Source organism: Cynoglossus semilaevis, chromosome 14, assembly GCF_000523025.1.
Source record: "Cynoglossus semilaevis isolate Cse_v1.0 chromosome 14, Cse_v1.0, whole genome shotgun sequence".
Lineage (NCBI taxonomy): Eukaryota > Metazoa > Chordata > Actinopteri > Pleuronectiformes > Cynoglossidae > Cynoglossus > Cynoglossus semilaevis.
The window spans coordinates 11263065-11276059 of record NC_024320.1 but is presented as its reverse complement, the minus strand read 5'-3'; the positions used below and the strand labels follow the sequence as shown (position 1 = coordinate 11276059).

At 38.2% G+C, this 12995-nt stretch overlaps 1 protein-coding gene and 1 long non-coding RNA gene across 2 annotated transcripts; one reads left to right on the top strand and one right to left on the bottom strand.

The window, feature by feature from the left end:
* The first annotated feature begins 2410 nt into the window (after positions 1-2410).
* Positions 2411-11780, top strand: arhgap1 (Rho GTPase activating protein 1). The gene is made up of 12 exons (XM_025062152.1): positions 2411-2645; positions 2733-2831; positions 3963-4050; positions 5790-5921; positions 6057-6143; positions 6308-6406; positions 6513-6620; positions 7323-7399; positions 7474-7551; positions 7641-7769; positions 8173-8273; positions 8364-11780. The coding sequence occupies exons 1-12, from the start codon at positions 2522-2524 to the stop codon at positions 8529-8531; spliced, it is 1290 nt and encodes a 429-aa protein (XP_024917920.1). The 5' UTR covers positions 2411-2521; the 3' UTR covers positions 8532-11780.
* LOC112488031 (uncharacterized) lies at positions 2441-3956 on the bottom strand. The gene is made up of 3 exons (XR_003051695.1): positions 3601-3956; positions 2774-2883; positions 2441-2685 (listed from the first exon to the last, which is right to left on the bottom strand). It is a non-coding gene; the product is annotated as an uncharacterized LOC112488031 (long non-coding RNA).
* Positions 11781-12995: the final 1215 nt, after the last annotated feature.

Below are 12995 nucleotides of genomic sequence, written 5' to 3'. Positions count from 1 at the left end.
ACACTTCTCATGTTACTAAATGGGAATTTAAAGCATTGGAAAAAAACCCCATGTGAACACAATAGCAGAGTGTTGGAAAGAAGATCAGCTGATTAAATCTAATGAGTCTTAAATTTGGTTTGAACTGATGCATGCCCAGGGATTTGTACCCAAACCACCTCAGGCCATAGACCATAGGATTTTTAGGATACATTTAAAGATTAAAAAAAAAGTGAAATTGCCTCGGTCTTTTTATCATGGTGTTGTTACATTTCTAGGAACCTTTTTCTAACCCCAGGAGGCCCAGAAGTCACAACCTTTACTTTTTATAAACCATTCCAACAAACACCTACCTGTGTCTTTGGATGTGGCAATACGTGCCGTCTGCAAACAGGTGAACTTGACTGGGTGGAGTTAAGTGAAGCACCTGATGCTGTGTGGCATCAGTGTTGTAAATACTCCTGGTACCAAAGAGACGGCTTTACTCATTTGTTTAGGGGCTGACCTGTTTCAGTACGAGCAAAATAGTCTGATTATAGCTGAGTAAAAGGAGCTGCTTGTTAGATTTTTTTTTTTTTTTTGGGGGGCAGAATGAGTTATGCTGACTAACTGGCTCAACAGCAAATCTAACTTGTAGCTCACTGCAAGTGCAACATACATTAAGACCAAACCAATGACTTTGCAGGGTGGTTTTGATCTCCATTATTAGTAAATGACTAAGCATGTGATTGCAAGAGAGATTAGACCTTTATCGTCTTTGAAACCACTGGTTTAGAGCCATATATATGGAAAACTTGTCTTTTACATTACACCATTTTTTGCCCATAAAATAGCAAAGTTTTGTCCTGCAAAATTACCAAAATCCTGTTAAATTATACCAGCCATAAGACAAACAAACTCCTGTTCTACTTGCTGGTAATGGCATCGTATTGTTCCTGCAGCATTAAAGCCCCTTCCTGTTGTCCTGACCAGAGTACTAGAAGTACAAAAAACATAAACTTAACTATTTATTTTTTAACAATTTGATGACCGTCATTAATCTATTCATATTTGTGGTTAGGTTCATTACCAAACAATCTGATGGTAAAAAAAATCTTTATATGATTACCTGCTGCATCACCACTGTTTGTGCAGCAGCATCCAAATCATCTAAGCAAAGAGGAAACTGCTTTTGTCTCGGCACTCTCTCAATACTCTCATTTTTTACCATGTGAGTGGGTGTGTGTATGTGTGACCAGTCACACAGCGGCTGTGACTGTTGGTTAGTAGCAATATTTATTTAAAGCAACATGCTGTCAGCACATATAAGATCAAAGAGAGGGAGGGTAAACAAGTGGGGGCTGGGCCTGAAGAGAAAAATGGGAAGAGTAAATATGTCAGAGGAGGAGGAGGAGAAATGCAGTCATTGAGTTGAAGCAGATATGTACAGTAAGTGATGCAACTGAGTCAGACTCACTGAGCTTCACAGTTGGTCATAGGAGTTGCCACAGGCTGTGTTGGTAAAAAGTCTGCAGCAGAGGACTGTATGATTTGGGCACAAATATACAGAGTAAGTTTTCATCAGATTTTATATTGGTGCAAATAGAAAGGCTAAAAAAAGTAACCTTTAGGGATGATATGCACTGGGCTGTAGTTTTGTTTCCGTCCTACAGTCCATAACAGCCAGATTAGTCTGTATCTAACTTTCATTTGAATTCCTATTTTCAGTGTATTTTATGGACATTGCACATAAGAAAATTAGATGTAAGGTGTTTCCATATAGGATTTTGTATGAGTAACCAGTGTACATGCTCTACCTCTACCACAAACTTAACACAATTTTTTGACTGTGCAATATATACTCCTGGGTGAAAAAAATACAATAACTTCCTGCTTGTATCTGTTACCTATATCTTCTAGTGAGTAACTTTACCTTTCAATACATGGCTGGGAACTTTTATTTCAAGAACATAATTACTAGTAAATTTATAATGACCAACTTCTTGTCTCGTTTCAAGCAAGGATGTAAATTATTTTTGTATATAATTGATACAAATACAGTACCTACCAAATTTATACAAGACGGGCTTAGTATGTAAAGACTATGACTCATTCACTGTCTGAAAACATTGCTCTGAATATTTGTAGCTTATCTTGCTCTGCATTGCATTGTTAGGTTAAACTCACACAATAACATTGACTGAATGTACATTTATACCCTGTAACTCAGGTTTATTAGGAGGATCATTTTATTTCTTATTTTAAAACTGTAAAGTCCATTGAAACAAATGTAATTTAAGAATTTGGGCAATACAAAAAAATGGATTTGACTCTTAATGGGCATGGGGATAAATCTACTTTACATTTACCTCAAAATACCAAAAATAAAGCAAATATATTCTCTAAAAATGACCTTAATCACTCTTCATTTCTCCTATTTTCATCTTAAGGTACTTGCTGCAGCTGACACACAGCATTGTGTGTCCTCTCCTGTCTGAGACGCCTCAGTGTGGGTGTGTTTTAGCCTGTGTGCTGGTTAAGTGCCATTCTGCAGCCATCTGTGATGTCGTCAGATCTCCTGGTCGACTTGAGTGAGGACTCTGCCACGGCTCAGCTGGACAGGCTTAAGCTGGCCACTATTGAGGACCAGCAGTGGCCTGCAGATGAGTCAACCCTCAGCAAATCAGGTAAAGAACTGCCAGCTTGGTGATCATGTTTGATACAGTCCTTTAAAAAAAAATATTAAGTTGTGTCTGTTTTGCTTTGAACTCCAGACACTGACATCTCGCAGCGCTTAGACAGCATCTCCTCTCACCTGCCCCTGAACCATCGCTTTTATGACATTGCCAGGCATCACATCATTGAAGTTGCAGGTCAGTGACATCCTGCTGTGGTTCCCTGTTGTTTGCTTTCTTCTCCCCACTCCTGCATGTGACAATAAAAAGATACTTTACCTTTGAAACAGAGTGTGATTTCACCCTGGTTAACTTTGAATAGAGAAAAATATACAGGTGCGTTGGGCAGAGGGCCAAACATACCAGTTGGGCTTTTGTTACTGGTATTTGTAACTTGTAATTTGTTATTTGTTTTCTCTCTTGTATGTCAGAGCAAAATTGCAAAATTTAATGATTAGATAAACATAGATTTACCTCAACCAAAAATAGCCAAAATCACCATAAACTAGACAAAAGGTCTGCCCTGAAATACCTTTGGCCATAAATGTAGCAAAAATAGATAAATACTGTAAACCTGCTAAGAAAAGGTGGCCTTAAAAAGTGCACCAAAACACAAACCTAGGTTGAGCTGTACATAAAGGTTTTCCAAAATCTTAAAAATTAGTTGGGTAAAATTAGCTTATTGGTAAAGCTCAAAACAGTCAAAGTTCTAAAAAAAAACCAAAACAATAATGCTATAAGAGCTAAATCTAAGGCAGAAAAAAATGCACAATGGCTAGCTTTGAAATTACCAAACATTGAGGCTAACAAACTTAGGTAACAGTAACTTAAAATGTAGCCAAAAATGCTAAGTTAGCCACAGGTTTCACAAAAGCTAAAGGTTTCCTTGTTAATATCTATTAGTTGCCAGAAAAAAAGCAAAATAGAAAAAGTTTACCTGAATACCCTAAAAGCTAATAGTACTTACACAAACGAAACTGTGTTAGCCAAAGGTTCTCCACAAATGTAACAGAATTAGAAATAGTACTTAAAGAGTGGGCATTTACTGACGCACCTCTGAATTTCAACTATTATCTTATTTTTGTTGGGTTGGTTGATGTTGAGTTTAAAAAAGACCATTGGGTCACAAGACAATGTCACATGTTGCACACGTTGCATTCTTCAGGGTCAAGAGGAAATAATTAAAGTAACACAGGACAAACGTCACATGTTACTGTATCCAACACTGCTCGCAATACAGTGGCCTTCACATGTGTATCAGGTGGCTGCTGCTTTACTGAACCACTGATATTGACAGCTGTGTGTTTGTGTGTGTCTCTCTCTCTGTAGGTGATGATAACTTTGGCAGGAAGGTGATTGTGTTCAATGCCTGCAGGATGCCACCAGTGCACGAGCTCAACCATCACAACTTGCTGATGTAAGCAGTCAGGTGACCTCAAAGATTGTTGCAAATAGAAGTGGAAAAAACCCTGTTCCTTATTGAGCATGTATTCTTGTATTGCTCCAGAATTGTGTATCTCATATGATGTATGTCATACATCAGTGCAATCAGTACAAAAAGGTTATACTGGAATACTGCATTATTTTTAGTGAATACAGAGGTTTTATTCAGCCGTTGTTAGCTTTTGTTTGAAGACAAGACTTTGGTGAACATGTACATTTTTAACCAGCACTACAGTGATCATAGCTTGAATGTTCTGCTTGTACTTCTCAGCTTTTCTTACTTTTTACAAAAGGCTTACGATATCCTTGTGGCTAAGAAACGATTGGAGTATTCCTGGATTAACATACTCTGATGGGCAGTATTTATTTATTTAATTAGAGTAGTTGTAGGCACAATTGCTGTCAAGCAGTACTGTTGGTAACTTATATAATATCGAGCTGGATGACAAAAAACGGCACTGTCTACCTCTAGTTCAGATATTATTGTCTATTGCAGACCTCTGAGTTTTTTTTTCAGTTAAGGTTATTTTAGTGCATAAAAAGACACAAGTAAAAAGTAACACAGAACAAGAAAAAAGTGTTGGAGTTTGTGGCAGGAGGTCAGATGACAGAAGTCTTCAGCAGAATTCAGGGCAGGGTTGTTGTTCTGTCGCCTGATGACTCACTGTGAAGAAAGTCTTTAAACAAAATTGCTTCTTTTTATGTCAGACCTTTTCCTCTCTGACTCATAGTGTTCTTTTTTCTACTTTGTTGACTGTAACGGTTCCTGGATTTCTGCAAAAGTTAAACAGAACTAAGATTATGTATTTTTAAATTCCAACTACAATCATAACATACATACATGCCCTACCATACCATACCATACTGGCACCGTCCTCACACACTGCTCCCTGGGCGCTTAAAGCTGCCCACTGTTCACTTTGGTTTAAAGCAGAGGTCACATTTGTTGTGTGCAGTGGAGAGCTGTGTCACAGTGACGAGTAGTTCTCTTTCCTTTCCATCTTTATTTATAAAAAACTTAAAAAGAGGGCCGTACAGTACCTAGATGTAAAAAATGCAAACATGGAAGAAATCATGCACTTACACCAGGACAGTAGGAACCCTCACACAGAAAAAAGAAATACAATGAAGAACAGGAAATATTCAGATTTTTATTAAAATTGTGGTGGAGCCTGTTTAGGGCCCAGAACCAAAGAAAAAAAAAACAAACTCTCAAGACTACAAATAACAGCATTTAATCTGTTGGCATGAGAAAACCAGCAAGTTCAAAGGTAAGCAGCAGATCGTATGATTAAGAAACAGCAAAACCTTTTTAGAGATTTAAAAACAAAAATGGAGGATTTTGAATTCGAACCTATTAAGAGTCAGACAGCCACATTCTGAACAATCTGAAGTCTGGAAATGAACAACTAGCTAAGTCCATCTGAGAGAGATATTCCAAGCGAGAGATTATAAGAACATGGATACCTGTTCCCACATTACACTTAATGAGAACTGGATTTATTTTCAATAGGGTGGTTTGAGGTGGATTTGATTTTTCCATTTGAAAGTGTTGTCAAGCTCTAGAGCACAATGTATTCTGACACTTAGGCTGGTGAGATCTAATCCTCCTCCTTATAGGGGGCTGGAGTGCAGGCATCAACATTGGGAGTTTTTCAGGTGCTACAGGCTCTATAATGATAACCTCTGTATTTCTTTTCCATTTTTGTGCAGGTACCTTAAGGAAACACTGGACCAGTATGTTGAAAGTGACTACACTCTGATCTACTTTCATCATGGGCTGACTAGTGAAAACAAGCCATCTCTCGGCTGGCTTCGAGAAGCTTACAGGGAGTTTGACAGAAAGTGAGTCCAGCAGCATTACTGGAGATAAACAATACAGATTACCATTTAACAACAGACGAGGCGTTATATATACCGCATACTGTAATGCATTTTCATTTTTTTAAATGCTGCAAAGCTAAAGTGTTTGTTTTTCAGGTATAAGAAAAACATCAAGGCTTTGTACATTGTCCATCCCACCATGTTCATCAAGACACTGCTGATCCTCTTCAAACCACTTATCAGGTCAGTCAGAAAAATATCAGTAATGGTGTTTAAATAATTTATAAAGCTGTTACAGAGCAGCAGTATGAGAGCATCACACACTACAACACACTAATATTAATGGTTTTTTTTGCAAAAGTATCTTGTTGTTGATGATTTGTTTGATTCTCTCTTTTTCTCTTTAGTTTTAAATTTGGAAGGAAGATCAACTACGTGAGCTACCTGAGTGAGCTGGAGGAGGTGGTGAAGTGTGATCAGCTGCTCATTCCTACACGTGTTAAAGAGTAAATTGCATAACATTTATTTGAAACTTTTTGTCTTTTCCTGTATGTTATATGTCACTCATTCTTCTCACATGGCAGTACTCATTTGACCTGGTTTCTGTGACAGGTATGACAACAAGCTGAGAGCCTCTCTGAAACCGGCTGCGCAGCCTCCGATGTCTCCTCCTCGTAGCCCTCCGCTCCCCGACCAGGTGTTTGGAGTACCTCTCACATTGTAAGCATCAAATTAAATTCACTTACAGCACAGAAGAGAGAGGTGCAGTGGATCTTAATAATTGAACATATCCTGGTATATGGTTTATTACCATCGTATCCTCTTACAGTATTACAGGTGTGTCAACATCAATGGGTTTTTCTGTACCAGGAAATGCGTGTATATTTTGATAAGAGTGGGACTCATTTAAATGGAGAGGATCTCACATGGCTCAATTCATGCTAGTGTGGCAGAGCTCCTCTTCAATCTGTTCTAATAGAACAACACTATGTAGCAGTTTTATACCTAGATGCAGTTGTACTTACCTTTTCTACAACACCCTCAGTGACTATTCCTCAAAACAGTAATTCTCAGTCTTTTTTGTGCCACAGCGTGTATTTTATGCAAGAAAATACCCACAGCACACCACCAAACAAAAAAGTATATATAATGAAATACAATGATCTTCTAGTTTCAAATTACTCTGAATTGACACACTGGACTAGACAAACTGATACTTATTAATACAACATCACTCATTGAAGTTCATTGCAGGTTAATGTGTCAGCTTAAGTAAAGAGAGAAGTTTGTGAAATATAATTTTGTTTTGAAATCATTTGTATCTTTGCAAAATTTTGCAACTTCCCTCCCCTTGTTTTAACAGTTTCAAAAGAGCATCATGGTTATTGTGGTAATGCCTCTGTTTGTTGTTGTGTTGGTCAGGCTCAGACAGAGGAGTCCTGGTGGTGAACCTGTTCCTGTGGTCATGAGAGACACCATAGAGTTTCTTTCAGAGCATGGTAACAACAATACTTTTTTTTTTTTTACTGTGTCTTTGGAATTGTCCTTATTTCGCGTGTCTTTGCTTGGACAGGTTTGGAGATTGAGGGGATTTTCAGAAGGTCTGCCAACATAACTTTGGTGAAAGATGTTCAGCTGAAGTACAACTCAGGTAGAATAGACCAAAGTACATAAAAAAGTTGTTCTCTGTATCTGTAGCCATTCTTGAATTGAATCTTTTTAACTGTGCTTGTTTTTTAGGTGCACCAGTGAATTTCAGAGACATAGAAGATGTCCACTTGGCTGCTGTTATTCTTAAGACTTTTTTGAGGGAGTTGCCAGAACCTCTGCTTACCTACCAGCTCTACAACGACATTGTGAACTTTTCCCGTAAGTGCCACATTCTTTGATCTGTTAAACTGTTTAACCTTAATGTCATAAGAAATACACATTTTTATTCAGACAGAACATCATAATAATAAGATAAATGTAGTTCAGCAATTAATACACAAAGTTATAGCCGAAGGAACATTTTTCTTACAGATTTCTATGGGGGTATTCTAATGATCCAGCCCCTGCTGGTCAGCACTGGTACTTCAGGAATAGGCTATCCAGTTTTTTTTTAGATTATGTGAGGTCTGTTCTACACATTTTTATAAAGTAATTATTTTAGGAGAGAGGTGAGTGAATGACGTGGATTGTCTCTCACTCCCTTATACAAAGCCCACTACATGATTTCTCCAGCTGGTTTAACTTCCTCTAATCTCTCATCCTTTGGTGTTTGTTCCATCAGCATCAAGGGACGACCACGTGGCGGTAATGAAGTCGCTGCTTGAGTCACTCCCTGAGGAAAACTACGCATCACTCCGATACCTTGTCACATTCCTGGCACAGGTACAGATCTAACACTTCGGAAGCCGTTAAAGTGTAAGTCTGTTACCAACCACTAGGTGTCTGACTTGGTGTGTGTGTGTGTGAGTTTAGGTAGCAGCCAACAGTGAGGTGAATAAGATGACCAACAGCAACCTGGCTGTGGTGTTTGGTCCTAACCTGCTCTGGGGGCGGGACAATGCCATGTCTTTGAGTGCCATTGGTCCCATCAACAACTTCACTAGGACCCTGCTGGACCAGCAGCATCTTATCTTCACCTAGGCCGAGCAGCAGTGTCACATCACCTTAACCCTCCATCACTTCCAGTGTTTAGTCTCCGGTTCATTCGCAGCGACGGACCAATCAGGTGCATGATCAGGGTACTACGTTAGCAACAGCACTTAGAGAGGGTAACGTCAGCTCTTTGTCAAATATAAAAGTCAAAATTGAAACGTATCAGTAACTAGTTAATCAAAGATCTGCCACAGAGACTTCACTCTGGAGATTTAACACAATGCGACAGAGAAGTGTCTGTGTCTCTCAGTCAACAGAGCTGCTCACCAAGTCTGAATATTGGAGCAGTAAAAACACCACAAACAGAATCTTCTGAAGTGACATCCAAGTGATGAAATTACTGCACTTCTATATAAGCTCTCCTAGGATCCAAGTCAGGATGATACTTTAATCACTTCAGTCAGCCTAAAGCATTCAATGACAGTGCACATTTACTGTTTCCTATTCCCTATATTCAATTGAAGTGGTGGGCCATTCAATTGATCAATAAAATAAACAAAACTGAGAACCACGACCAAAATAGTAACATCCAAAGATGTTTTTTGGGAAAAATATCCAATTTACTGATTTAAAATGTCAAAAGCTTTAGAAACAATGATGGACCCACTCCTTAATGGTCACAAGTCATAAATCAGGTGTGGGTGAAAAATGTTACAGTGATGTGTTTTTACACCTACAGTTGCTTGTCAGCAGCAGCATAAACACTACATCTATGCCAGATGAATCTCATGATAAGAAAAAAGCAAATGGTCTCACTGAATTAATCAATGGTCCTCACTGATTTAAAATTACAATGACAGTAACATCTGGTCATTCCATAGTAACAAAACGGCTAACGCACGTTAGGTGCCATTTTGAAAAAGATCACACACTGCTTTGTGCTTGTAGCTGCGATGTAGCCTCTGTCAAAACTTTGACTGGCTCATCCATTTATTTGGAAGATTTAAGATGTAAATGTATTCAGCCCATGTATATAGTGTATGTGGTCTACTTGTTCCTTTCTGTGTAGCATCATGGAAAAAGAACGTTATTCACAGAAAGAACCGTAGAGACTAGAATGCTGCTAAAAAAATTAAAATATTTTTTAATAAAAAATAATGCAGGTATTAAATCTTCCACAATTTCAATCCTAAATAAACAAGGGGAGGGGGTGAGATGGTGTTTGGGTTTTTCTCTCTGTGAAAGTCTCAGGTGAATTGGTACCAAACCTTGTTGGACAATCTGAAATGCTGTAGTGAAAACAGGCGGCTGGGCAGAAGCTGCAACTCTCCAGGCAGCAGATGTTAGGAGCAGGGAAACGCAGCTGTGCATGTGGACAAAAGTTTTCACTTTTGCACTGTATTATTTGGCTGTTGGTTTATGTTGCAACACTTACAGCTTTCTCCGTCACTGTGTTTGATTATGTTTCATAAATACTATCAGTCTTTTACCTGTTTTTTAATTTTTTTATTATTTCTGTCACCGCATCATAGCAATGCACACCCGGAGGAACACCTAAACAGGCGCTTGACATCTTTTTATTAAATGGTACGTGAAGTGCATGATGTGACATGGCACAAAAAAAGAAAATACTTTCCACTTTAGTTTGTCTCCGTGGCAAACGATGCAGCATCTACTCGTTAATACTGTTTGTTTCTGGACCAGACTTAAATTACTGAACATTTCCTTGTTGAGATAGACATTAATATTCCAAAGCCTTGGTTTTAGCCTAATTTTTTGCTGTGCATCTCCAAAGTCTGCTTGCTCAAAACATCACCTGTGTCTTTGTCAGTGTGATGTTGACCTGTGGTAGTTTGTGTAGATAATTCTGGACGTTCAAGAAGACAATGTCCAGAGAGTATCAAACATTGTCGGTTTATTATTTTTTATCTATGCCGAAAATCAAAGCAAATTAATAGTTCTGTGTTAGTGTTGGTATGATTCTTATTTTGTGACTGAAAAAAAAAACAAACACCAAAAGATAAAGATGTTGTTTGACTGAGTTTTGTATCAATAGTAACTGGTATGCTGACAGTGTATGCACTTCTTGTGTATGTATAAGCGTGTGTGTTTGAGTGGGCGCATGCTTGTGCCTTATTTGTTACCCTGACGTAATCGATCATGTGACTAGTCATCAAAGTGCCAGTGTGACTGTGTTGCCATAGATTAGATTAATACGGGGTGCGTTCAATGGATGTAGTGTTGTGTTGTGTGTGTGTGCGTGGTGAGAGAACTGACTAAGGGAGACAGCTGGGCTTCCGTCTGAACACACACTGCTGTAATGGCCAATTAGAGACGTCCTACGCATGACATATTTCATGAAATAAATCTGGGGAATTATTTAGAATTTGCTGACTCCTATGGGTAAGAGTGTAGATTGCAGCCAGTAAAAGTCTTAACTCACTCCCTTTGCCCCAACACTTATCAAGTTTCTGAGGATTTGCAAACCCGACAACAATGGAAGTCACACTTCTACTGGTTCCTGCACTCAGTCTACTGTAGCAACATGGAAAAACAAGATGGGGGCCTGCACAAAGCAAGAGCCATGCCACAAAATGCCCAAATAGAGGACAAGATTCAAACACAAATTCATAATTTATTGCTTTTATATATAGTAAAAATAACAAATCTTTCAAAGAAAAATTAGATTTTTCTGTAATTATAGAAAATGTGTTCATTACACATTAAGCACTTTGAAAATATTATCAAAAATGTCCAGACTTCAAAGTGCACAGAGGCCAAAATGTTGCTAATATCAGAATATGACTGATGCAGAATCCTGGAAAAAATAAAGGTCAGCTTTTAATTGAGATTTAAAAAAATGGTTTTAATAGATCTGGTCCTTGACTTGGAGTAGGACACTCAAACATTTTCAGTCAGCCTCTTCTCCCAAGTAATTAACAATCTATTCCCAATTGTGCCAAAATAACGATTTGTGCAACAATTTTTATGCGACTAGTGTGACGCTCAAGCATCCCTTGTCTACTGATCCATTACAGCCCAGTCTAATCTATGGAGCTTCGTACTGTACCTGTTGTCACGTGATTAAAAAAAACATTTCTCCATATGAGAAACTATTTGGTTTTCAATGCTGTATTGTTGATATGTGGTGATTTTATTTTCCATTTCTTAGAAATGTTTTTTTTTTCACTTTTTACTTTTGATATCTTGTGGATTTTTGTCCGTTAATATATGATATATTGGTATTATTCTGTAATATCAGTGTGTGCATACAATAAAGACAATGTCATTGTAAACAACATTATCTGTCTTTCAAAAGCACTGCTGTGAAATAACTTTAAAAGGGACAGTTGACAGTTTTTGGGTAAGTGTGGTTGCTGCTGGATGTGTAGTCTGTATGCTGATGAAACCATCCTTCATTCAGCTGTCGCTTTTCTCCACTCTTCAACTCAGCCTCACCGCTTTAGAGCAGTTCACAACCCTACATATGAGACCAAATGCATTATTAAATGAAAGACTGGTGTCTCCAGCATTGATTCATAGATCAGCTCTGCTGAGGGCCTAACCTTGACTTGTGTCCATTCCTAAAAATACCAAGAAACTCTTTACAGAACACCCTCAACCTTCCAACTGACTTTTATTAATACTTTAAAGATTCAAATCTTACAGTTCATAGTTAACTAATGCTCCTCCTGACTACGCTGGTTAACAAATGCATGTATTAATTAATGTTTATTGATGTTTACAAATGAAAACTGATTCTCAAAGATTATGCAACAATTGTTTTCAGTCACGGTATTACCTGACTTGTGCTTTATTGGATTAATGATAAAAAAAAAAAAAAAAAACCATCAATAGTTACTAACAATCAGATTTGATTCTGCTGATGGAGGCATGTGTCTTTGATGCTAACGTTGTTTTTCTGTATGGACTGTGGTGCAGGCAGTTTAACGTGATTGTGTGTTTGTTTCCACAATACGGTTTAGGTGTGAAATCAGAGATGGATTTAATGAGTAACTGGTTACAGCAGATGATGGCATGTGCACCTGTGTTATTTACGGTTCCAGTGAGAGCTGCTGACTCAGCAGACAGCTGCAGAGCGGGTTGCGGTATTGCTGCATCGGCTTCATGAAGAGTGGCCTAATTTGGAGATTAATAGTTTTTCTTTTCAGGAAGGGGTGAAATCATGATTGTCTTGGATTTCAGCCTCTTGTAGCAAATATAAGCCAAGTTATATTTGCCACATTAGACAGCCAAGTTATTGTTTAATTGAGTCTAAATAAAGGTAACAAAAAAGTACCCAAAGAGACACATTTGATTGTTTTTCCATGGAAAATTATAATGGATATGCTCCTGATAAATATTGTATTTATTTTTTTTGTTTTCACAGATTTCTCTCGTTTGTGTTTAACCTCTCTTTGGTCCCCTCTTCTGTAGGCGAGAGCCTGCTGTGTGGAGACGGTACATACCCGTCCTCCAGAGTTGGACACCCACTCCAAATTCACCTGCCAG